The following is a 26819-nucleotide window of genomic DNA, read 5'->3' as shown; positions in this document are numbered from 1 at the left end:
ATATTCTGATTGGCAGGCAGTCATCAGTAGAAATGTACATTAGGACACCTCAAACATGTTCCAGTCAAAATACTGTACACATACACCATTTCCCTCTGTCTTTCCTGGACACTAGTTGGTAAACCATGGCTACAGTAACGACAGGACTAGTACAGCAGCCACTTATATAACAGCAGTAGCATATGACACAGGCTTGTTTCCCAGTCAAAGGATTAAGCTCATTTATGTAATACTGTTACGTTGAAGGGCTTGTGCTGAGCACCAGGAAGACTGCATCGTCCTGAGTGTTAATGGCTGCTGAGCACAACAAATGGATAGTAAGAGAGAGTGTGGCCAGCTCTCTAGGCCCAGGCTGGAGTGTGGAGGGAAGAGCTGTCTGTCCTGTTGTTACTTTGTCTCCTCTTGTGATTAGTTATAGTCCAGGTCCAGGGAGAATGAACCCCCCACCACCTACATCAAATAGTTTATGAAAAAATTGTCATATTGTGATATTAACTGGAGGAATTGGTTCCAAGAAAAGGAACAACTTCACTGTGGAAGAGGTTTGATAACATTAACATTCAGATAGAAAGAGCACGGGGGCTACATCAAAGGCCACATACATAATCATCTACTAACTAAACTGACCTGTGTGAAGTGAATCTCATTGCACAAGCAGCAGAGAACAAAACAGTCAGAAAGCTGGCTGAAGTTAGTTTTATAATCACCAGCTGGTGGACACCAAATAAGGCCTGTATAGAGTTGAAGTTGAAGTCGGTTAAAAGTCGGGTGTTGCCCAGCTGGACTAAGGTCTGTTTTATGGAGAGAAATTAGGCTCAAATGGTCAAAAATGTGTATTACATGATCTACAAATGAAAAGTAAGATTTACAAATTTGTACGATTTTGTGTGTAATTTTGGGTACTCACAAATGCGTATTCCAATCTACACACAAATACCAAGCAATTTGCACACATTTAAAAACATTTTCAAATGCACACATCACAACCTGAATAATTTTTTTTTTTTTTTTTTTTTTTTAACACTAAGCCATGGAAAAAGGTGAATCATACACCCCTAGAGGCTGTATATCATAAGTCATATTTCTAAAAACAATGCACATTACATGTCAATCAGTCTTTCTGAGTTTTATTTCATCAGCATCATTGCTAACCATGGCTCTTGTCTTAAAGCTGTGCTAATGAAAAATTAGCCATAGGCCATTATAGAAATCTTTTACCTGTTAGTTTAATGAAGTACTGTTTAAATAAAGTTAAATAAACTACTGTTAAAATAAAGTTAAATAAAGTACTGTTTATAATAAACTGACAACTCTTCCTCCCTGAATTATCTGAAAGTGATGTACTGACAAAAAGATTTCCTCTTTAATCAAACCCATTTTTATAAACAGGAAGGTTTAATGAACTTATTAGTCACTAATATTGGTGACTTGTGTGACAGAAACCTGTGGCTGCTTCATAGCCGTACATTAAATGTCTGGTGGAAAGCTTTAATGGTGAAGCAGTGACCACAGGGAACTTAAATGGAAATTTCAGTTTGTAACTTGAAATTTCTGTTTGTAACTTTGTTCTTATTGCCGTTTGGCCATCATCAATAATAACATCCTACATGCCAAGTTAATAGCTGAGATTTACTAACATGGAAGCGTTGCTAGAAAAGAAGTCTGATGGGGCCAAAAAAAACAAATGTTAATTTTGAGTTGTACCTGCCTCCTAATACTGAGGAGACAATCCCGATAATCTGGGTAAAGTGTCGACTTATTAAAGGGGATATGTTATCCTTTTTGTGATTTCTCTCATTTATATAATGTTTTGATGTTGGATGTCCATGTATAACATAGCCAAAGTTTCGAAACTTGAGGACCTTGAAAGTCTGTTACAATGCTGCCTGTAAGACAAAAACCCAAGTTTCAGTCTGTTTTGAAATCTTCGTTGCTTTCCCAACACTCTTACGTATGAGCGCCGTGGAAGTCCATAAATGGACGCTCCAGGCCTCAGCTCCAGGATCCGCATACCCCAGCACCAGGGCACAACCATTAAGTGCAGTCTGCAGGGACTGCAACAGCGAACACAGTGTCTGGAAGAAAGTGTTTCTGTCGTTGCTGCGGTGGAGTGAAGGCAACATTAGACACCAGGGGATATCATTTGCATATTTTGGACCTCCTACAGCAGTAAGCTCCTGCAATTTTCTCTGGACTTCGCATTTAACCGAGGCGATAGGGTTCAGCAACCGCCACCTGCCAGCTTGCTGGCCAGGATTGTCAGCTATGCTGCTACTGAGGGACCGGCAGTTCCAACTTTATTGTACCAATGTGTCGATTCAGAACTGTAAGTATCTCAGAAACACCTTTTTTCTTTGTGGCTTATTATCAATAGCCTGCGCTAACCTGGGCCTAACTATTTCAGTGAGCAACTGTGCTCCTGAGTTTGCTCTTCCTAACGCTAACATGCTAAAATGCTAGTTTGCTGTTGAGTTTGTTCATTTCAGTCTTCACAAACTATTTCAAATGTACATCACCTCCAGTCAGTCTTTTCCCTGTGTAAAACAGAAGCCAGTCTTCCCCCTTTCTTCCGCTCACCGCTGACAGCACCCACAACTGCTCCATTAACATGTAGCTACTGCTATTAGCTGCAGAGTAACTTGATCCAGGAGTACAGCCCTGAAACAGAGCTTTGAAGTAACATTAATATTTGCCTTGGGATGAGGGACCCTGCGGTGGTTAATGTTAGGCTGTCTGCATGAATAAGTAAAGTGGCAAATGCTGTATTAATGATGTTTCAGTAAATCCTGGCGTCCTGCTACTGATCTGGCTAACTTGACTGCAATAATGTTTAACTACTTTGACCCAACATGTGGCTCATGTTTCTATCAGACAACACTATCCAGCTGCATATACTGATTCCTACTGTCATAGTGTCATATCTGAAACAAGAGTGGTCTAATATCCGCAGATTTTTGATCTTTTGATCTCTTGACTTGAGAATAAAGTTAATCATTGACATCAAACATTTCATCTTAGCTAAACTGATTGATTTAATGTAGACGAGACCTTTTTTTGGAGGGGGGGGGCTACAAATTGTGAAAAAGTTTGTCCTGTAATTTTTCTTTCAGATAGTACATCACAGCAGGACCCCTGTGCCTGCATCACAGCATGTTATGCTAACATATTATGTTATGCTAACATATTATGTTAGCATGCATGATACCCGACAGACCCTTTTCCAACAGCATATGTGCTTACACTGCTGTCCATCGAAACAAAGAAAGAAAATGTCAGAGGTTAACATTTGTTAATAGTATGAATAATGTCTGCAAATACCTGATCTGTATTTTTGAAAGATGCCTTATGTTATAAAAAATTTAAAGGAAAGTATTTTCAGTGCTCAAAATAATGCTTGTTAAAACAGAATTCCCACTAGAATTACTACAAATACAGAAATAAACATGCAAAAAAAACCCTCTCCAAATAGCACAAACTTTCTCATGACAGTAATCAGGCTACATCAGTACTTTAGTTTTTAGAGGCTCTGGTCTTTAGAGAAAGTGAATTTAAGAATAATATTTAAATATCAGTAACTTAGGCCAGATGACCTAGAAATGAAATAGCTAAATTTAAGAATTAGACAATTACGATGAGCAGGTAGCTTCACTGGTCATTTTGCTTCTTACTGTAAATTGACATTAGTACTGTGATCACCACACACTCTCTTAAATAGATGTTTCTCCTTTTATTCAAGACCAAATTTATCTGCAGGTGTACCGAAATGGCCCTACAGAAACATAATATAATAATATACCAGTAACACTGACTCTGCCATGTTTACAGATTGTCTGAGTGACATGATGAAGCTTGTTTTTTGTTGAGGTGTTCCTGCTCTTTTCACAGTATGAGAGACCATCAGAGGAGGAAGTTTCCACTGGGTAGGTGTCGTACTTCGTTCAAGTGACAGCCTCAAAACAACACAGCATCATCAGGAAAGTGTTGAGGTATCTACAGGAAGACACGTCAAGATGACTCATCTGACTTTCTGCCCCGAGAGCTCCTACACCAGTTCACACAATTTCAGTATACAAGAAAATCTTCACCTTGATATAGGACATGATCTGGACTGTTTTAACAGAAAAAGCTTTGGCTGCTTTGTGCATTATATATACCCTGGCTATATTTATATTTCATTTGTTATAAATAAAGTTTTATTTTTAAGGAGGGAGTTGTCATTTTTTAAATGCAGTAAGTTTAGTAGTAGGGGTCATTTGTTATTGGAGAAATATATTATTTTCTTTCACAAAGGATTTATTTAATTTATTTAACAGGTGATCTGAAAAACTTATTTCTTGCACATAAAAGGGTTTAAAAAAAAAGAAGGTACGTTTAACATTATGGCTAGGAAAATGTGAAATAGAGTTTTGGTAGTAATCCTTTACTACCAGGAGTAAATGGCAACTCAGTAAGCAACTCAAGACATTTCTCAAAAGTTTGACAGTTAAAGTTTATTAGTGTTGACAAATCACAATATATATTAAACAATTATTAACAGTATTTTTGAAAGGGTACCATTCCAATAATCTGAATCTCAAACAAACATTTTAAAGCATAAATATGACAGTTACCTGACAGCAAAAACTTCTCAAGTGAAAAGATCCAGGTTACTCTGTGAAACATGGACAAAGTACAGTCCTCATAGTAGCTGTAGATACTTTGGTATCTGAGCAGTTTTTCAAGTTCATAAACAAGTTACTTCTTAAGATCAGTAATTTCACCTTCAGTTATGTTGACGTCATACAGAATAAAGTCTGTTCCATGCAAGTTACTGTCACATGATGGTAGATGCCACTGGTCTGATATAACTAATGCATTCAGTCAGGATAACACATGGGGACATCTGCTTCAGTGCTTACTATACTATTACTTTTATGCAATAATTAGTTTTTTGTTTTTTTTTACCAGGGAAAATTACTTGACCTGATACATATGCTTTGCACCTACATACTGACAATTACTGTAAGTGTTTACATTACGTAGTATGTTTTGGGAATGCTAACATTACTGCTAACATGCTACCTCTGTATCTCCTCAAAACTAATGCTTCAAAGAGAATATGTTTACGGTTGGAGAGTTTATGCATAAATACAAACCAAACATTATGTGACAGAGATGTAAGTAAATGTATTTACCTGTGGAAAAGTTTTGTAATCTTGGTTGCTGATGATGTTTATTCCTGATTTTGAATGAGACCGCTGCTTGAACACGTGCAGTTGTTCATATTTGTTGTAGAAGTGGTTATTGGAGTGATATTCGTGGGAAGAGTGTAGCTAAAGACTGTCAGCAGAGTTTAGACGGCCGTCATGGAAGACCAGAAACACTGTTTGGATATGGTAGGCAGGTTCTGCTCAGGGCTGTGGGAGCTGATTAAAAGGAGACATGAGCTAAAACGGACTATTTAGGACAGAGGTTGAAAAGAGGTGTTGCAGAAATAGGTGGTATAAGTAAACATTTTCTAGTAGACCCCTGAAATAAAAATATGAACCTGAAAATTAGCATAATATGGCCCCTTTTAAGTACAGTGATACTGGAACTGAAAGAAATGAATGAAAATAAGAGTTGTAATACAATTATCCTTTTAACTTGTTAATTTGATTACAGTTCTACACTGAGCAGATGAGAAAACAGTCTTTGCTGTCTGTAGGAAGTGTGAGTGGTTGGTTTTGATATGATGGGCAAAACACTATTGGTTTTTACCTGCAATATATTTTGGCTGGCTCAAATAATATGGTAAGAATCAGAAATGACGAAAAGCAAAACTGAAATTGGAATCAGTATGAATCGTAAATGATCAGTATGAAATGTACATGAAACTGAACTCAAGTTAATAACTTTCCAGTACCTCTGAATAACGCTTAGCGTGAGCAATGAATTTAACCATGTCAGCGTGGCTAAAGAGACAGAAAAATGAGTAATAGCTACAAAAGCTCACACTTTTGGCTGGAAAATCTAACTTGTAACCACTGACTTTCCACTTACAGACAGCCAATGGGAATGTGGAGGCAAAGGTGGTGTGTCTGTTCCGGAGGCGAGACATCTCGGGCAATCTCAACACTCTGGCTGACAGCAATGCAAGTGAGTAGCAATCACAGAGCCCAAACTCCTTTCAGCTTCACAGTTGTTTTCTACTTTGTGAGAGCAGGTATGATATGGCTCAATGCCTTCAATGAACCTGTTCCTCTTTGTGTTTCACATAAGAGCCTTAAAGCACCTCTTCAGCTTTTATTTTGTAAATTGCAGTGAGGCCTGCTTCAGGGTTAATAAAAGACCATTATTGTCTAAGGCTCAATGCTAGAGGATAGTTTGGAAAAGGGGTCTATGTAAAGGAACATCCTGCGTTTATTTGTTAGTTACAAACATGTTACATAAAAGTGTTCATAATATTTTATATTATAAATCAATATGTATTGAAAAAAGGCTACTTTAAAGTGATTATCACTATTATTAGATCTTAAATCCACACACATACACGCCCCCTGTACTAACTTTACTCACAAGTGTGCACACACTAAGTGAGTACATGGTTTTGTGTTATATGGATTGCTCTGCTAGTTTCAAGATATACTCCCAGATCATAGTGCCCCCAGATTCTAAAATCTTCAAGCTTGATGTTTTTAATGTAATTCCGGCATTTCCCATAGAATTAGATTCTATTTATGGCAGTAGCTGATGGAGGTGCTTTCTTAAATTAAGATTAATTAAATAATACAGTGCTGTGAAAAAGTATGTGCCCCCTTCCTGATTTCTACTTTTTTTTTGTCACACTTAAATGTTTCAGATCATCAAACTAATTTTAATATTAGAGAAAGATAACCTGATTAAATACAAAATGCAGTTTTTTAAATCATTTTTAATCTTTTTTTTTTTTTTTTTAATTAAGGGGACAAAGCTATCCAACCCAACCTGGCCCTATGTGAAAAGGAATTTCCCCCCCTTAATAAATTAACCGATTTAACCACATTATTTGAAAGCTGAGTTCAATTTCACAACCCACACCCTGGCCTGATAACTGCCAGGCCTGTTGAATCTAGAAATCAATTAAATAGAACCTGTCTAACAAAGTGAAGTAGCCTTTAAGATCTCAAAAAGCAGCACATGATGCTGTGATCTAAAGAAATTCAATAACAGATGAGAAACAAAGTTATTGACATCTATCAATCTGGAAAGGGTTACTAAGACATTTCTAAGGCTTTGGGACTCCAGAGAACCATGGTGAGAGCCATTATCTACAAATAGAGGAAATTTGGAACAGTGGTGAGCCTTCCCAGGAGTGGCCGGCCTACCAAAATTAATCCAAGAGCGCATCAACAACTCATCCAGGAGGTCACAAAAGAACTGCAGGCCTCAATTGCCTCAGTTAAGGTCGGTGTTCATGATTCCACAATAAGAAAGAGACTGGACAAAAATGGCATCCATGGGAGGGTTCCAAGGCGAAAATCACTGCTTACCAAAAAGAACACAAAGGCGTGTCTCACATTTGCCAAAAAACATTTTGATGACCTCCAAAACTTTTGGTAAAATATTCTGTGGAGTGATGAGTCAAAAGTGGAACTTTTTGGAAGGTGTTGGTCCCGTTACATCTGGCGTAAAACTAACACAGAATTCTGCAATAGAGACATCATACCAACACTCAAGCATGGAGGTGGTAGAGTGATGGTCTGGGGCTGCTTTGCTGCTTCAGGACCCGGACGACTTGCCGTAATTGATGGGACCAAATCAATAATTCTGCTCTCTACCAGACAATCCTGAAGGAGAATGTCCGGCCATCAGTTCGTGACCTCAAGCTCAAGCGCACTTGGGTTATGCAGCAGGACAACGTTCCGAAACACACCAGCAAGTCCACCTCTGAATGGCTCAAGAAAAACAAAATGAAGGTTTTGGAGTGGCCTAGTCAAAGCCCTGACTTAAATCCGATTGAGATGCTGTGGCATGACCTTAAACAGGCAGTTCATGCTCAAAAACCCTCCAATGTGCTGGAATTAAAACAATTCTGCAAAGAAAAGTGGGCCAAAATTCCTCCACAGCAATGTGAAAGACTCATTGCCAGTTATCGCAAACGTTTGCTTGCAGTTTTTGCCGGCAAGGATGGCACAACGAGTTATTAGGTTCAGGGGGCAATTACTTTTTCACATGGGTGATATAGGTTTCGAATAACTCTTTAACTTTAATAAAAGGAATGATTATTTAAAAGCTGCATTTTCTGTTCACTCACTTTGTCTTTGTCTTAAATTAATTGTTCTTTGATGATCTGAAACATTTAAGTGTGACAGACATGCGAAAACAGAAGAAATCGGGAAGGCGGCAAATACAGCACTGTACCTCCATAGCAAATATTTTAATTGCCAAGTACTTTGTGACAAATAAATAACTGAACAATATGTACAGCTCCATTGCTTCAAGTTGTGTCAAACAAATAACAACCCTCACCAACCCGACCCAAGTCTGTGAGGGTTGATTACATATTGGCCAGTGAGCCCAGTCACGTGCATACAGCACACTCTCATGCGTACCCCGAATGACAGGCCGTAAAGAGACAGACAGGGACAGTATAAACTTCATGGATTTTTTGACAGCCCATTGGCCCACTGATACGCTGGGATTTCTCCCAGTTCTCCCAATTGCCAGTCTGACTATGGCAGAATGGTTCGTTGTCAGTGTGTTTGAGAAAGAGAGAGAGAGAAAAAACTTGAAAAATAGAAAATCAATATGTGGCGGTCAATGTTGATATAGGCAGGCACAAATTAATCAGTGTATTAGAAAAAACTGCATTCTAATCTCAGCGGTAAATCACATTTGCTTAAACCTTAATTATTATTTAGAGTAAGTATTTGAGTATTAAATAACAGAAACAACTGTATGCATTCAAGGTTTATTCAAGGGTTTGTAATCTTGCTAGGACAACAAAGCCTTAAAAAGAAGACTCAAAAGGCACCCAGTGGTGTGACCTTGGAAAGTTGAAAAAAGGTTCAACTTTATGCAAATGTCCTCTGATGCTTCCCAGTTCTCTTGGATGGAATATTTTAATGAGCTTTAATTTTAATTAACTTTAGGGACTTGAAGGAGAAAAACAATGCAAGGAAATGGGTCACTCCAGAAATGAACAATTTTGCTGTGTGCCAGTATAATCTCAACAGGAAAACAGAACTGCCCAATCACAGCTGAGTACAACTCTCCAGATTGAGACCGCCTTTGCGCTGTGGGACCTTGAAGTAATTACTGTATGTGACTAAATAATTGCCTGAAAAATATTGGCGGTCCAACCGTGGCTCTACAGTGTGAGCATTTTGCTCACCTATGCAAGGGAAATTTATAGTGTGCGTACGTGACAAATTATTTGGCTGCACCAGTCAAATGACTCCTGAGTACTGATGCTCTCATTAAGCAAGGCCTAGTGTACAAACAAACAGCAGGTCGTATCAGCTGTCGCTAACTAACATTAATTCCATGACTTAACTTGATGACAGACCAAACTTAAACTTTGTCGTCAGGTTAAAGTGTTCCCTGCAAGCCATTGGGGAACAGACTTCGACACAACACTGCTGACAGTACTCAGTCCAAGATAGTTTATAAGGTAAAGCAGCATCACTCTGTAAAACCACTGTACAATCAGAGTGGACTGAGTGTTTCTGAAGCTCTAACAAATACAACAGAGGGATGAGTCTTCTCTAGTAAAACCCATTATTTGATGGCGTCACATAAATTTCAGCAGTCAGAATCTTCCACTTCAAGTTTATATTTTTGTATCATGTCAATAAATTAAGCAGATCAGCTTTTAATTCTAAATCCTTAGCAGTATTTGGAACAAGTAGCTATTGGAAAATAAGGTGTTCCAAAGTCAGTAGCTACTGTTTTCTCAATATTTAAATATATATTCAGTCAGCATTTTTACTATATGTTCATCTTTGGCACAAAAATTTTTTTGAGAAGGAATTAAGTTCTATCTGTCATTTTCAGGTTGTAGCTACAAGTTGTGAACAATAATTAGGCTGCCACTCAAAGCTGTGTCTGCCTTCTAAACTTACTGATTTTGACTGGATCTTTTGATTTTTAGTTATGTATAATTTTAGTAACTCACTTATGTATTAATAATCTGGATTCGGATTGGATAAAATGCCCAATTCCCAACGTTAATTTCAAAAGACTAAAAAGAATTTATTGACTCCATGCTGTTCAAAAAGGGATGCAATAATCAAACACAATGCATTCCTGTCCTTTGTTATGTCCTGAGTACATCTTATGTTTCAAAATTCTTATTCTAGTAATCTTATAGTTTAGTCAGTTTGCTATTCTCTCATTAATGTGCTCTCTGCAAGCCAGTGTCTGTACTTGACCAAACATCATTTGTTAGGGAAAAGAAACATCAGTCTGTATCTGTACAGTGTCAGTCTACTCACTGATATATAAAATATCAATAATAATATAATTATTATTATTATATTAGTATTAATGATAATGGTAATAGTGATTAATAAATTAATGATTATTTCTAACATTTTTATAAGTAACATTGTCTTACAGTATTGTCTCAGTATAAGGTTCTTGCCCCACCCTACCCTGCTAGGCCTATGAGCCCAATCTGTGTCTTGTGAGAGCCAAGGAGGTGGGAGGGTGGAGGTAGTGGGGTGGTGCTAATGGAATGCAGACTACTGAAGCCTGATCACATTCACTCATTACCCCCACCCCAACACCACCCCACCCCACCCCAACAGCCCCCCCTCCCTGGGCTGCAGTGCTTCAGACAAAGACATCTACACACACACGTCTTACATAAGTTGTGAGGACACTCATTGACATAATACATTCCCTAGCTGCTTACCCTAACCTAAACCTTATTCTAAATTGAACCCTGAAACCAAGTCTTAACCCTCAAACAGCCCTTTGAGGTAGGGAGGACCAGCGAAAATGTCCTCAATTTCCCAAAATGCCCTCATTCCATAATGTTTATAACTCAAACTGGTCATCGCAGAGATAGAAGTACACGCGCATGCACGCGCGCGCGCACACACACACCTCAAAATGGATGCATGGATTTTTTTCAGTTCGCCCAGCACCACACACGGATGTTAAGTGTTTGCTCTCTGGTTGTGTGTAGACAAGTCTGAGATTAGAATAAATACAGAGTTGGTAATTTAATTTTTATGTTGTCATTGTGACTGGTAGCAGCCTTGACGTGTCCTCTTAAAGGCTTTTATTCTTTTAAAGAGACTGAGCAGTCTCTTTAGATTGTCTTCTTGTTGTCTCATTGTTCTATCCAGATACTGAAGATGTAATTAATCTAATTATGACACTTGAAATTACTCAATTCTTAAATTTAGCATTTATCCACTGCTCTGGCAATATAGCTTTTAGTAAAATATGCCAATTAAGACCTAAAGCTGACTAACATTGACAAACACATGGTCATCCAACAAAAAAGTTGAACCTGGCTCAACTTTGGCCACAGTACAGTTCAATTAGCTGGCAAGATGCTGCATTGGCCAATTAAACACATGCAAGCTCACATTCCTGATAGATCACTTATTAATGTAAACATGAATTCTGCTGTTTACATTGTGATCTATGGGGGAAAAAACTGAAATTATTGCCTTCATTCCTTTTCAGAGTTGTAAAATCTTTTCTTGTTATAAATCACAGTCTCAGTGTTTTGGTGTCTTTAAATCCTTCATAGTCATGGATCTATTGAAAAATAGTGCAAAATAAATGGTGAGAGTCATCGGGCCATTGACAAGCTAATGTACATCAGCTGTTTGAATTCAGTGATGTTTTTTGTTGATTTTGTAAGGATATATGTGGACATATTTAGGATTTTGCAAAAAAATTGTTATCTTTGACATCCGTTAAACAATGCAGCAGTATCATGTTACATTGCGTTGATTAATGCGCTAAAATTATTCATTCGCAAGAGCAAATTTTGTAATGCAAAAGTCCTTGCATTTAAATTATTCGTTTTGAGAGCATATTTCATGTACACAATTGAACTTTTTCCCCCACCATGACACCTGCCAGGCTCTGTAGGAAGCACATGCCATGTGCTGACTGTGAAACTGTGCAGATGCTTGAGACTGATAAAGGTCTCAGTTCTACATTATACTGTAAGTTTACAATAACTGCAGCCTATGGTCTGTCAGATTGTGATAATTTTTGATTTAGTGCAGTTTGACTTTAGACCTTCATTTACACTACATCATACTGTGGGCCTGCTGGGGAGGAACTTTGGAAAAACTGTCTGTTTGGTAGATTGACTGTAACCTGAGAAAAAGCGAAGATGGACCAAGCTAGTCCAGAAGGATAAATTTCCATGCTAACTTTTTTCAGACCTTATTTTTATTTATTATTTTTCAACATATTTATTTTTTAACCCCCTTTTATGAAACAGAATTTCTTGAAAATAAGCCTGATCACTGAAGTAAGCCTGGTTTAAATGGCAGTCGTGCTTCATGAAACACTCCTAATGTCTAATCTTGTAATGGCTTAGAACGTTATGATCCTGTGCCAGTGATGAAGAAGTGACAGGCGCCTTCTCTCTGCTGCTACTCATTTATACTAAACCTCGCTTTTTATCGTTTTTTTTTTTTTCTCATCTCTGCTCCCCTCCTCTTCCTTCTCCTTCTACACTCACACATCAATTCTTTGTGCGGAACAAAAGGCCCTTGATCTGTCCCTGAGGGCCACAGCATGGAACGGGTTAATTCTGACTTGCCTTGTGTCTTTGTCAAAGCAAATATAGTGTGTATGTCTGTGTGTGTTTGTCTGTAGAAGGAGTGTGTTACTGTTATGCTGTGTGCACTGTAAGTGCCTGTCGCTCCTTCTGTGTGTACGTGGTTTCTTCTTTTGTGTGTGTGTGTGTGTGTGTGTGTGTGTGTGTGTGTGTGTGTGTGTGTGTGTGTGTGTGCATATGTGGAGGGAGTTGGGGATACATGTTGGGGGGGATGGGCGCCTCAGGTTTGGTACACAGGGTTTCCTACTTTGTGTGGCAGGGACTAGCTGGACAGGAGGGGGAGGGGGGAGGGGGGTTGAGAGGTTAACAGAAAAGGGGTGTGGCTAAAGGTACCGTCCCTCTTGCTTGGTATCTCTCTGTGTCTCTCTCTCGCGCTCTTTCTTTCTCTCTCTCTATGTCTCTCTCTCTCTCTCTCTCTCGTGCCCTCACTGACAGGGTTTCCTGTGGCTGAGTGCAGGGGCGGAGTCCACAGAGATGGAGTGATATAGTCCCTCCCCTCCGGCTTGCAACAAATTACTCACCCGCCTGAAATTGGGAATGCGGAATCTAGTGGCTGAACACACACACACACACACACACACACACAGAGCTGCCTATGGCTTAATTTTTTCACATTTCTTACTTGCTGGAAACATGGGTGTCACATGGGTTTGGTATTGTGAGACAGTTGCATTGTTCTACTCTAAGTCCGTTAATAACCGTGTTGGTGGTTATGTGCGTTGTAGTGGATGGCAAAGATCAAGTACACGTTCTAAATTCGTGCATTTCTTAATGCAAGAAGTCACACTAGGGAGCATGCAGGACCAATATGCTCTCCGCCTTGATAAATTGATGACCTTTGAACTCTTATAAAGTGCTTTACAGAGGATTAAGAAAATATTAACTGCTCAAAGAGGAAGCAATAGCAATATAAGCAAAGCCCCCTTATTAATTTCAATGAGTACAGAGGGCCCCAGCAGAAAAGTTGAACCTGTCTTAAAGGATAAGGCTGGAAATCTTCCATATTTCTCTTACTGTCAGCACTCACCATTATTAGTCTGTGGAGCTGTTAGTAAGTTAACCACAGTGCCCATATCTTTTGTAATGAAGAGACATGTCACAGTGTAACTATGTGGCTCATTGATATGTTTTCAATAGTTTTTTGCTATGGCAAAGACAAATAGGCTAAATCAGGTTTTGTATACACAGACAACACTTTTTACTAAGATACGTTCATTGTTCTTTTGTTCTTTGCATGGGATTTTGGAACCAGTGTGAGAAAGGGAGAGAGAAACTGTAGAAAGCACAGATGTGTGGGTAGCTGAGAGAGAGAGAGATGTATGGGAAGAGGGGAGAAAGTGAAACTGAAACTTAACTTTTATTTGCTATTTTATTGTAATTGTGTGAAGTGTATGGAACTGTGCAGCAGATTGGAGTCTCTGCTAATAGTGACAACTAGAGTGTAAGCTTTCTATATGAATAGGTCCACCATGGGTAAAACGCGCTTCCAGTACACACACATGGTACATGTGTCTACTTTATGAAAGGGGTATAATCGAGTAAAAGAAAAAAAAAAAAAGTGGGAGAGAAAAGAGTGCAAAATAGAGAATGGGTGGGTAAGCATTAAAGCAAAACTAAAACAAAACCAAAACATTTCATTATGGTTACTTACTAAATATTAAAAAAAAAGAATGCTGAAATGTGATTTTTCCACAGAATCTATATGTTGCAACTATCAAGCATTTTAATGAGGAGGGAATCTCTCTCTCCTGACGCTGTTGGGAGCAGCTGGGTGTTGCGCCAGATGTTTTACTCTGGCTAGCTCCTACAGGATTTGCACAAATGAGATGTGCAGGCTAAGGCAAACCTGCTATAGGTGAGCTAAGAAACTGCTTAGGGTATAGTTGCCACCAGAGGGCTTCCACATGAACAAAAAGTTGCAAAAAATTGACACATTGTGAGCAAAAGGAAATTAGGCATTTACTTGATACTTTTGTCCATACACTCTGCCAGTGCATGAACCACAACCATGAATGTTTTTTTGTTATTTTCAGGTTCTTGAAAAACCACACAAATATAGTACATTTTTATTTGACATATATATGTTCTTCTCTGCCTGGCAGGAAAAAAATCACTGTTTTAGACTTCTAAGCCTACAGGATATTTTTGAATCCTGTGTGTCAATATGTATGTGTTTACGATTGTGTGTGATGTCATGTGATGATTCAATTAAATTAAATTAAATGTTATTTATATAGCGCCAAATCATAACAGAGGTTATCTTAGGGCACTTTTCATATAGAGCAGGTGTAGACTGTACTCTTCATAGTTAAAATATGATGTGTTTGTCTTTTTAGGAGAATTTGAAGAGGAGTCCAAGCAACCAGTACTGTCTGAACAACAGAAACACCAGCTCAAACACAGAGAACTCTTCCTGTCTCGACAGTTCGAATCTCTACCTGCTACTCACATACGGTATGTGTTTAAAGGAGCTTCTGACAGAAGTGTAGTTTATTTTGAACCCAGACACCTGCCATGCACGGTTAAGAACGAACTGCTCGGTAAATTATCCTTACTGCAGGCATTCTCAGTCATTAGGCAGTGATATGTTCTGTCCCTGCAAGGGCCATCCCATTGTCATTCCCCTTTAGACAGAGTTGTTGTTCCTCCTTCGCAGCTGTTGATGAATGAATTTTCAGGTGATTCTACAGTGAGGGAGGGGCACATGTATACCCCATACTGGACTTTGTCATGCAGTAATATTACATACATAGCCAAGTATGGTGGAGTCAGTCACCTTCACTTCAGTCACCTGGAGTGAAGGTGACTGACTGATACTATATACATTACCGTTAATGCAAACTAAAGCTTGAGTAGCACTGGGTGTCCGTGTTATTCACATTATTGTTTTCATATTAATAATCAAGTTATTAGTAAAAGTGATCTGAATGACAAATGTATCATAAATATTTTTAAACATTTCCTCTGTAGCACGAAATACTTTTTGTTCTCAAAGTAGTTTTGACTTACTCACATAGAATGATCATTGTGGGTGTTTTCCGAATTTCCATTAATTGGTAAATCAGAGAGAAATAAAACATAACATATTTGTTAAAATGCCTCATGAAACATAGTCTCAATTGACTATTTAGGGATGCTGTGATTAAAATTTCAAAAGTTCCCTCAGCCTTAATTAAATTTCAAACATTATGGGCTGTATTCAAAGTTGGCAACTTAAGTCAGCTGCTTGGATTCAAAACGTTAGTCGATAGGCAGGTGGGGTTTCTCCATACCTGCATTCTGAGTTCTTTGCTCACTTTCCGAGCAGCACATTCAGGTTTTTGAAATTGCAAGGATGCCGCAATTGCCTTGTGTTGAATTTTCTGGGAATAACTCGTGTGTTTAACCCGAACCTTGCCTTTAATCCAAAAATACTGAAAGATATTTCAACTCTTCTGTTGAAAAAGTATTAGGATAAAAATAAAGATATGCAAATTTAACAATCAGACCACCAAAAGGTTAACTATATGTTTCTTTTGAGTGAAGTTTATAGGTTTTAGTGTGTTCACTGGCTCGTACAATATGTTGGACAATATTTTTTGGTTGAGACTGGTCAGAGATTTGCTGTTTCAACTCTATAGTCATTTTTAGGGCTGCAGTTTGTGAAAACATTATTATATCAATTGCCAGCAATATTCATTGGTGTTGCTCTGTAACATTTCTTGATTCTTACTGGCTGTGATATCGTTGTATGAAATATCTTTTTATCAAACCTTTTTTCACCTTTTGAGAATCTGGATAGTCTTTACATCTTTGTCTTGGACATCTTGATCTCTGAATGCTCCTCACTGTCTCCTCAGGGGGAAATGTAACGTCACCCTCCTCAATGAAACAGATGTCTTGGCCAGCTACCTGGAGAAGGAGGTAAGACACCATCTGTTCATCTGCCATCAGCATATTACTTAGGGCGCCCTCAGTTTTTACTGTTTACAGAAAGAGACAAAGTGGAATAACTGGAGGAACACAATACATTTGGCAAGCAGCTGTAATCTTTTATTTTATGTTCTGTCCAGGACTGTTTCTTCTACTCGTTGGTGTTCGACCCTGTCCAAAAGACCCTGCTGGCAGACCAGGGCGAGATCCGTGTGGGATCTAAGTACCAGGCAGAGATCCCTGACAAACTAGCTGACGGTGAGCACCACACTAACAGCTGGAGATATTAATTAAACAAATGTTTCCTGAAATCAGTCACTACTTCCACCCATAAAAAGAAAAAAGAGAGTGTGTCCAGTAGGTGATTTTGAAACTAGTTTCTCTTCGTTTCAGGTGAATCAGATAACCGGGTCCAGGAGAAGCTGGAGACCAAGGTTTGGGACCCCAACAACCAGCTCAAAGACCCTCAGATTGACCAGTTTCTGGTGGTTGCAAGGTAGCGCTCCACTTCTGTCTCTCACCCAGTTGCATCATCGTCTCTACATCCTATTGTCATGACAACTTCTGATCATCAGCAGGGCAGCTTTTCTAGACAAAATTCTTGAATAAACAAAAAGTTTGATAATCTCTTGGTAAACTAAATACTTTTTAATGGTTAATACATGCAACATCAGTTGTTCGCAGGATCTTAACTTAAGATTGTAACGTAGTGTTATGAGACTGAGGTCAGCAGAATATCAGTGACTATTGTTATACAGATACCATTATGTCGATCTGCCCTGGACATAATGGTGTTAGTTTTAGTTTCAGTACATGACATATAAACATTTTGTATAAGGTTTGCCATAAATAAATTAGCATATGCATTTAGTTATAATAGTGTTTGATGGTGCAGCATGTTTGTTTTAAGGAAATCTATAGTAAATTTGTCTTTGGATGGAATAATCCTGCTGCCAGTAAATTGGTCCTTTTAGCAAAACACTCCATCTAGTGGTCATTTAATGAATATTCAGCAACACTATACACATTACCATAGAAACAGTAGTAATATTTCCCAGTTGCAAATGTAGGACGGACAGATCAGTGATAGTAACCAGTATCTGTTTGTTTCAGAGCTGTGGGGACATTTGCTCGGGCTCTGGACTGCAGCAGCTCCATCCGCCAGCCCAGTCTCCATATGAGTGCAGCTGCAGCCTCCAGAGACATCACACTGGTGAGACTATTGACTTGTGTGTGTGTGTGTGTGTGTGTGTGTGTGTGTGTGTGTGTGTGTGTGTGTGTGTGTGTGTGTGTGTGTGTGTGTGCTTGTTTTCCCATGACATATTGAAAGTACCTAATAGGCCCAAACGTGACAAGGAAAACATTTTTATGCACTGTTTGTGGAGTTTTTGTATTTGAAACAACAGTTAAGTACATTTCATGTATAATTACTGTCAGACTAATTCACTGTCAACATTAGTACATAATTTTAAACAAATTGAAGGCTGGATTACAATCCAGGAACAGCAGGGGTGTTCCCCAAAAGTCCCAGGTTGATTCTTTGTTAATTGGCTGCACAGAATTTGATTAATTTTTAATTATTTTAATTGTCAATGACAAAAAATCAAATCCTGAATTATAAGCTAATCTTAGCCAAAGGCTAGGCAGTATCGCAAAAAATTTTATTCACTATAATCTTTGTCAGTCTGTATTTATATATAGAAAAAAACAACAAAAATAAACAAAAAATCTTCGATTGTATCAGGTTGAATCCCTATATACTTTACCCTGCAGGGTAAAATGTTGACAGCCAGGGAGCTCTTACCTTGAACTGGTTATTTTTGACGGTTTTTATTAGGACCACGTCTTTTACTGTTTTTAAAAAAAAAAAAAAAGCGACAACGTGTGATTGAGTTAAAGCACATAGTAGTGTTACAGTTTATTGCTGAGGTGTCTGTCTAAGAGCCTTAATGGCTCGTTCCAGTTGATGGGTCTAATTTGTGGTGGTTGAGATTGTGTACTTGCATTCTGCTGGCACTATTTGATGCATTAAGGGATAAAATTGGCTTCTCATCTTTCTTGGCACAGATTTTCAAATTACTTAATAGTAAACATCACCTATTTGTTTCATGTCATTTTTTAAGCAACCTTGCCTTCTTTGTGACTGTCTCACCTACAACGTGTCATAACAGGACTCAAAGTAGCCACAGTGTCTCTACACCAATGTCCTGTGACTTTGTTTATCCACAGCTGCGTCAGGTTGTTGTGACTGCTGAGGTAATGCTCTCTGTGCTGACACGATAAAGTTTCCTCTAGGGGAGTGCTCCTCTCTCCCATCTAACTATGGGATTTCTGACACCAAAACAACAACATGTGGTTTGTTTGGCTAACTCAACCATTGATGCCTTTTTTTGGGACGTTTGCTCTGCCATAAGATTGGTTAGAAATACGTTTATTTCTGTGATATGATTGGTTGTTAGTATGTTAAACAAAGTAACTACCCAGTATACCATAAAAGTTTCTCCATTTTTAGAAATTTTAAGGAATTTTTGTAACACAGTCAGTGTTTATATTCATATTGCCCAGCCTTACTAGAAGGACTCTTTGATGTAATCTAGTTTTCAGATTAGTTGATGTTGTGCTCACAAGGTTGATGGGGTTTTAATGGTTATATTTAATCAAGCTGCCTCAAACTGACACAGGAAACCTTGGGCAAAGTAGTACAGCATAGCAGTGCTGATTGGTTTATTGGTTTTGGGACTCTTAACAGGCTCCTCTACATAGTACTTGTTATATTACTATATATGGAACTGGGACAAAGTGTTTGTGTGACACCACCCTGAATTTACAATCTGGCTGTGTTTACAAGTATGTGTGGGTGAAATCAAATGACAAACCTCCAATGGTAATGTTATACTGCCCAGTGAGGAGAACTGATGTCTATGATAATGAAGCTCTAATGTTCTTTCATTTGTCTTTACCTTCTCTCTACTGTTAGTTCCATGCTATGGACACGTTGCAGAAGAACAATTATGACCTGGCCAAAGCCATGTCCACCCTGGTCCCTCAGGGGGGTCCGGTGCTCTGCCGCGATGAGATGGAGGAGTGGAGCGCCTCAGAGGCAATGCTGTTTGAAGAAGCTCTGGAGAAATACGGCAAAGACTTCAACGACATTCGCCAGGACTTTGTGAGCTCTCCTACTCTACTGTCTCTTACAGTATATATGTGGAAACTTGAATAATATATATTTCAGATTCTATGTATTCACTGTTGAAACTTTAAAAAACTTCAAATTTTAGACTCTGTTGTAAACTTTAGTCTGATGTGGAATTTAATGGAACTGTGCTGTATATATCCTTTATGTTGAATTTTGGTTCAGTAGATGTTTTTTTCTTCAGTTACCCTGGAAGTCTCTAGCCAGTGTGGTCCAGTTCTACTACATGTGGAAGACTACCGACCGCTATATCCAACAGGTAGGACTACAACAAGCCACAAAATACTAAAAAGCATCATTTGATTTGGGTTTGACCGTATGTTTCTGTCAATTTCCTCAAAAACCCCTGAAATGTTTTCTCTCTGTCAGAAACGACTAAAGGCAGCAGAGGCAGACAGTAAGCTTAAGCAGGTGTACATCCCCACCTAGTGAGTATTACTGTCAACTGCTACATGAAGTACCTACCTTGAGTTAGAACTGCTGTCAAAATAACTCTCTTCTCCTCTTCATTAACCAGCACCAAACCCAACCCCAATCAGATCATGGTGCCTGGCAGCAAGCCTGGTATGAATGGGGCAGCAGGATTTCAGAAAGGACTCAGCTGTGAGAGTTGCCACAGTAAGTACAAACTGGAAAGGAAATTTGAAGGGAAAAAAATGACACCACTGATGACAGCACTGATCAAATCTTTTAATTTAAAAAAAAAAAAAAAAAAAAAAAGTTCTGTTTTACTTTGCAATTCTCTACAAGTTCTAAAAAAAATCTCAAATAAAAAAAAAAAAATCACTAAAGGATTGATTGCATAAAAGATTTCCTAAATCTTGAGTTGATATTGACATCAGATAACCTGGGCTTTCCGGAAGTCGCGCCAGTTCTTTGTGGACATTGCAATAGAAGTTAAATGGAGATCACATATGTAATCAGGTGAGCTGAATCATTTTCATTTGGGAGGAAAAAAGCACAGTGCTGATCTTGAGTTGCTTTTGTTGTCCTTTGTCGAAGATTGGAACTTCAGCCCAAGTTTTGATCAAATAAAGTGCATGTCTGTTCCTGTAATTACACTATTGCAGATGCATACGTGTCACAAGCAACAATGCACAGACATTGTATACTAAAGTACGATGGATTGGATGGATTTTTAAAACTGGGTTTGAGTTCCTGAGGTTTAAAGCCATTCTGCGCTCCTGTGAATATACTGTATATGAAAGTATATCAGGTGCAGTTTACAGTAGTTACTTCCTATCAATTGTCTGTACAGACCACACAATGAAGCTGCAGGCTTTGGTGTCATTTTAGACTCTATCTACAGTATAAACCAGTGCAACACACAAAAAGAAATTGTCATTAGTTAGTATTTTTATCATTCAAGTACCTGCCTCCAGAGATGTTCTCTTAACACAAATTCCCTTGTCACTAACCCAGCGGCCCAGTCTCCTCAGTGGTATGCCTGGGGGCCTCCCAACATGCAGTGCAGACTATGCGCTTCCTGTTGGATCTACTGGAAGAAGTATGGAGGCCTGAAGACCCCCACACAGCTAGAGGGTGCTGCTAGAGGTGGCTCTGTAAGTGTACATTCTTATAGTCAGATCTAATCTCAAATAATGTTCTTATATCAATTAAAAGCAGTACAGAAATAATTCATGCCCCCTGAATGCCTGTTGGTGTCTCTCTCTTCTCTGTCCAGGAGTCAGGTCCCCGTAGTCACATGACACGCCAGGAGGTCCAGGGTATGTCGCCATTCACCCGGAACGAGGGTCGAGCCAAATTGCTGGCCAAAAATCGCCAGACATTCATCCTGCAGACCACCAAGCTGACCCGCATTGCTCGGCGGGTGTGTGAGGACATACTGCAGCCTCGCCGTGCTGCACGACGACCATATGCTTCCATCAATGCAAATGCTGTCAAGGCCGAGTGTATGTACACAGCTCCACAGTGCTCTCACTTTTTCCTGAATAATGCATGTTATTAAGGAGGTTAGAAAGGATTTTATGTGCAACCATCATAAGTAACATACGTAATGTAAAGCCTAAACTCATTTTTAAACTACCGACAAGTCAAGGGTTATGATGGTCAGTATCACATACTCCATTTTTAATATTTATTCATGTTTTTAATTGTACTGTGCTTTTAAATTAGCTGTTTAAATAAGGAGATGAATGTATGGTTCTAGTTCATTCTAATCTGTGTAAAGTGAATAAAATGTGTGACTGGACACGTCTCTCTCCTCAGGTATGATCAGGCTGCCCAAAGCCACAAAAACTCCCGTTAAGAGCAAGCTGGTGCCTCGACAGTCACTGGCCACCATTGTGAAGGATTTAGGTAAGAACACATCATGTGACCACCAGTCCTATCTACACCACTCCAAATACCAAATAGCTACTGTTGCCTTATCTGTCCTCCTCTATGATTTTTTTCTTAAGGAGTGTTGTTGTGTCTCTGCAGCCATCTCAGCTCCTCTGAAACTGAAGGCATCCAGAGGACCCCCGACACCCATAAACAGGAACCAGGCCAGCCAGCCCCGAGTAGGCCAGAGCCTTCTTGGAAAGAGGGGCTTTGACAGCGTCAGTATTCCTCACAAGCACACATACACCATACATTATGTTCAAAGGGTGGGTGGCTTTTCATTTAATAAAATATGGTCACTTAAGCTACAGTACAACACCCCTACCCCAACACATAGAATCAGTTGCTGCCAACTTCACTGTCAGTGTTTACAATCAACTTCACCACAGTTAGTTTGCAACTTTCCGCATTCTCATTGTAGACCTGGCCATATAATTCAAACAAAAGGTCTAAAACAGGCCACCAGACGACCCAGCTTGAGTTTCTTTTTGATTTGTGTCTTCCTTCACTGTGACTTCAAAGAGCCTCCATCTGCTGTGGATGCCATTACACAAACCTGAAGTCACAGTATACCAGCTGAGTATGCTGGTATCAACTTATACCTCTGGGGTTCACAGAAGTCTGTCAACATGCTGAAATGTGAATTTTTTTTTTTTTTTTTTTTTAAACAGAAACATACCATTTGGTCTCCCGTAATTATCCACTTTTTACTGTCTTCAGTCTAAAAGAAATCATATAAGTACATCTTCCTAAAGGACCATTTTTCAGCTCTCCTGAGGCTGCACCACACTCATTCTGATGCTGAAAAGGCAATTGCCTGTCTTTTGTAATTTTGATATAAGAATCATTACTTACTGTTTGTCTCTTAAATGAAACAACATAAATGATTGACTACCCTGGTGTTTCATTGGTTCACAGGCTACAGGGGTGCCCTACCCAGCCAATGGGAGGCCGTATACTTCAGGTATGAGGACCACCTCACAGTCAGTCATCAAGCGGCAGAAGGTCAGCCAAGGGGAAGCTCCCAACCCAGTGGTGTTTGTGGCCACCAAGGACACCAGGTACATTTCACTGTCTTCGTCCTTTTGATATTTAAAATTTAAAGTAACAGAAATTCAGTAGTAACATGACAACAAAGACTGGTGTCCCATTTTAGACTTACTGGTCTGTTACGCACCTTACCATGAATCTATGTACACGGGCTCTGAATGTGTTTTCATGCATGACACCGCATGTGGAAGTTTATTTCACTGAATCGTATTTAGTGGAATGAAAATTTGTTGTGATATAAACCCCAAGATGTACTCCCCACTTTATCTTGGCACTTTTTATCAAATGTAGGTGAAAAGATAGCTCAAAGAAGGCAAATAGGCCCAGATTAAAGCAAAAGTATGATGTTCTTGGAAATACACTTATTTGAGTTTTTTTTTGCTGATAGTTTAAGGTTCAGATTGTTACCATTCTCATATCTATACAGCCAGCAGCTATTTAGCTTGTTTAGGAAAACGACTGGACGCAGGGGGAAACAGCTAGCCTGTAACAAAATTCTCCTTTCAGCAGCTCTAAAGCTTAATGATTAACATGTTGTATTTCCTTTGTTTAATTCGTCCAGAATGTTTTTTTTAAAGACCTGTTTTAAAAGGGCTTCTGTGCTGGACAATTTCTTGGTTCTGAGCAGTTGATAGGCAACCATTTGAGACTCTAGGAAGTTCCTGGTCCTGGCCAAGAAACATTTTAGCACATAAGCATAAAATGTAATCAATTTTACACTTTTTTTTTTTCTCACCCCGAATATATAGAGAATTTGATGTGTTAGTCATATGGTAATTAGTGAGCTTTAGCAGAAATGCTAGTCAGATTTTGTTTCTGGTCTTTGTGCTAAGCTAAGTTAACTGGCTGCTTGCTGTAGCCTTACACTTAACGTAAAGACAAGAAATTTCTTGGCAAGAAATTTCCTTCAAGTTTGAAAGCAATGAAGAATAACATTTGTGTTTTTATTTTGTCATGCTTCAGCGCATTTTTTTTTACCTTGTACATTAAAAAAAAATATTTAGAAATAAAATTGTTGGCACAAGTGGACTTGAAATAAGTTGATGGTTGAGAAAAGCAGCATTGTCAATAGCTACTAAGAAGAAAAACTGTTGAGGAATAAAAAGAAGTTTGACAAGCCATTTTATGGGTTGATTCTGGTTTAATCCAACTTCTCATATTTGTAGTTTTGTCCATCATTTCTATCAGTTACAATAACATTGTACTTACCAAATTCATGCTGACATCAGTGAAAACAGCAGTATCACTAAAAAGTAGTCCAACAGGGCAAGAAACACAAGCAGTCAGGTTGTAATCAGGCCACCAATTTAAACCTGCTCCTAATGTGGTGTGGGTACAACAGCAGGTGAACTAGCATCCAAACAGTTTGCTTTATGAAAAACAAAAAGGCCAAATAAATCTCTAAAGCTCTACCACTGTGCCTTGTCAATATTTAATTTCGTGTACAGACCATGATGTTTTCCTGCTGGTGATTTTTTTTTTTTTTTTTTTTTTACACCCAGGGCTCTGAGGAAACATCTAACCCAGTCAGAGATGCGTCGGGCAGCAAGGAAACCTCATCTCCTGGTCCGGATCAAGCTGCCGCCGCCCCCTCGCTCCCTGGCCATGCCCCTGCTCCCCTCCAGCACCAGCGAACCCATCGTCCTGGAGGACTAAAGGGGAGGATGGACAAGGGGCCTTTTAACAGGACACAGGGGTCGGGAGGGAGGGAGAGAGTTGGGGAGGGTCTGTGCTCAGGCCATCAATTACAGGCAGCACAGTATGCCATACCAGTAGTTTTAATTTTCCCTCTTTTCAGTGTCATTTTTCTTTAGTCCTCTGTTACTTCCCAAAAGTTGATGTGTCCAACACGTGTGTGCACGCGCGCACGCACACACACACACACACACACACACACACACACACACACACACACACACTTACATACGCACATCCTTGCCTCACATTAGTTGTGATGACACTCATTCCCTAGCCCCTTATCCTAACCTAAACCTAATTCTAACCTGAACCTTAAAACCAAGTCTTAACCCCCTTTAAAGGTGTGAGGACCAGCCAAAATGTCCTCACAACGATGGTTTCAAACCAAAATATGTCTACACAACCATAGAAACACATGTACACACAGACACACACAAAACAGCATACACACAAGCACTTAAATGACTGTACATTTCCATCATATTAAACAAGCAGACACACACATCAGCACATTGACACTCACACAACACTTTGGGCTTTGTAGTGTTTTATTCCAGATCCTGAATTATTTTGTTCCCCTTTTTAATGCCGCCTGTTTTTAAATGTGTAATTTAAATCAAGATATTTCTCATCCTGAAACGATGATAAAGCACACTGTTCTTCCTCCATGTTGCTATCTTTGTGTAAATATATGCATCATTTAAGGGGTAACACCCACAGTATGTGAGGAGAATGTGGTTGTGGGGAGGTGGAAATAGGAGATTGCGTTGGACAGCTGTAGCAGGCAGAAGGTCTGATTTGATCTGAAATGAAGATTTCACTCATACACTCTTCTACTCCATTCCAGCAGGGAAAAATCTGAAAGGCTGTTAATTGCAGCTCATTGACTGTGCACATGTTCATTGGTTAAGTGAGCAGACATGTTGACAGGGCTGCCTTCAGTCATTGTGAATGCACGGTGTTTAATCCATCTGCCACCATTTTACTTTTTCTTTCTGAGTTTGTAAATTATCAACTTTCCCATCATCAGCCAGGAGCCAAATACAAGCCTGTTAAGAGGGATTAATACCAGTCCTACCCTAAAGGTTCATCCCATCTGTATCCTTCATTTTATGGAATTCCCATAAGATGTTGAGTGAGCACAAAAAAACTTGAGAAGTGTGAAAGTCAAGGTTGAGTGTGCAGTGACAGATCTGAGTATAAAAACAAAACTGTAGGCAAAGTGAGGATAGAATGTATAGTGTATTCCATGTTTTGAGTTAGCAAGAGATTGTGACTATATTTAAACAAGCAGCAAGGCTTTGTTTGCTCACTGTTGTCAAAGCTGCTTGCTCAGTTTTGGCAGGTAGTAGTATTCATGCAAAATCATACAAAAGTGCCACTCAGACAATGTCATCTAAGTAATGTCAGTGTCACGGCTGCAACTAACCATTATTTTTATTATCAGTGATTCTGCTGGTTATCTTCTTAATTGATTTTTTTTTTTTTAAATGGCCATCACAGTTCTCCAAAGCCCAAGTTGACGTCTTCAAAATGCTTGTTTTGACTGACCAATTGTCCAAAATCCAGACATTCACTTTAGTATGAATAATCAGTCATCACAGTTGTTTTGATTAATTTTGCTAGTGTTCGAGTAATCGATTAAGAGACTAATCGTTTCAATTCTAATCAGGTTATTTCCTTATGCAAAAGGCCTAAACGGAGTAAATATGGTTGTACCAGCCACACATCAACATTAAATTATTTATAACTGTTCGCTCGTGCGGAAAAATAGAGCAAATTGAATGAATGTTTACAAATTCAGGACTTTCGTGTCTTTACTGAATCCTGTCTTTGTGTAGTGTGAACTGCATCCTGACTTAC

At 39.0% G+C, this 26819-nt stretch overlaps 1 protein-coding gene across 1 annotated transcript in view; it reads left to right on the top strand.

Moving 5' to 3' along the window:
- mta2 (metastasis associated 1 family, member 2) overlaps nt 1-25321 on the top strand; it is a 35171-nt gene extending 9850 nt beyond the window's left edge. Inside the window, exons 3-18 of the mRNA XM_040140899.1 lie at nt 6024-6117; nt 15097-15214; nt 16600-16663; nt 16813-16930; nt 17066-17168; nt 17786-17885; nt 19650-19838; nt 20050-20124; nt 20235-20293; nt 20383-20483; nt 21288-21427; nt 21550-21778; nt 22095-22184; nt 22308-22426; nt 23127-23269; nt 24761-25321. Of these exons, the coding sequence (XP_039996833.1) occupies nt 6024-6117; nt 15097-15214; nt 16600-16663; nt 16813-16930; nt 17066-17168; nt 17786-17885; nt 19650-19838; nt 20050-20124; nt 20235-20293; nt 20383-20483; nt 21288-21427; nt 21550-21778; nt 22095-22184; nt 22308-22426; nt 23127-23269; nt 24761-24914 (1896 nt within the window). The 3' untranslated portion in view covers nt 24915-25321. The remainder of the gene's footprint in view (nt 1-6023; nt 6118-15096; nt 15215-16599; nt 16664-16812; nt 16931-17065; nt 17169-17785; nt 17886-19649; nt 19839-20049; nt 20125-20234; nt 20294-20382; nt 20484-21287; nt 21428-21549; nt 21779-22094; nt 22185-22307; nt 22427-23126; nt 23270-24760) is intronic.
- The last annotated feature ends 1498 nt before the right edge of the window (nt 25322-26819 follow it).

The sequence above is a fragment of the Xiphias gladius genome, chromosome 12 (genome assembly GCF_016859285.1).
Source record: "Xiphias gladius isolate SHS-SW01 ecotype Sanya breed wild chromosome 12, ASM1685928v1, whole genome shotgun sequence".
In the NCBI taxonomy this organism is placed as follows: domain Eukaryota; kingdom Metazoa; phylum Chordata; class Actinopteri; order Istiophoriformes; family Xiphiidae; genus Xiphias; species Xiphias gladius.
Note: the sequence above shows the minus strand (reverse complement) of the source record. Positions and strands in the feature narration are given on the sequence as shown.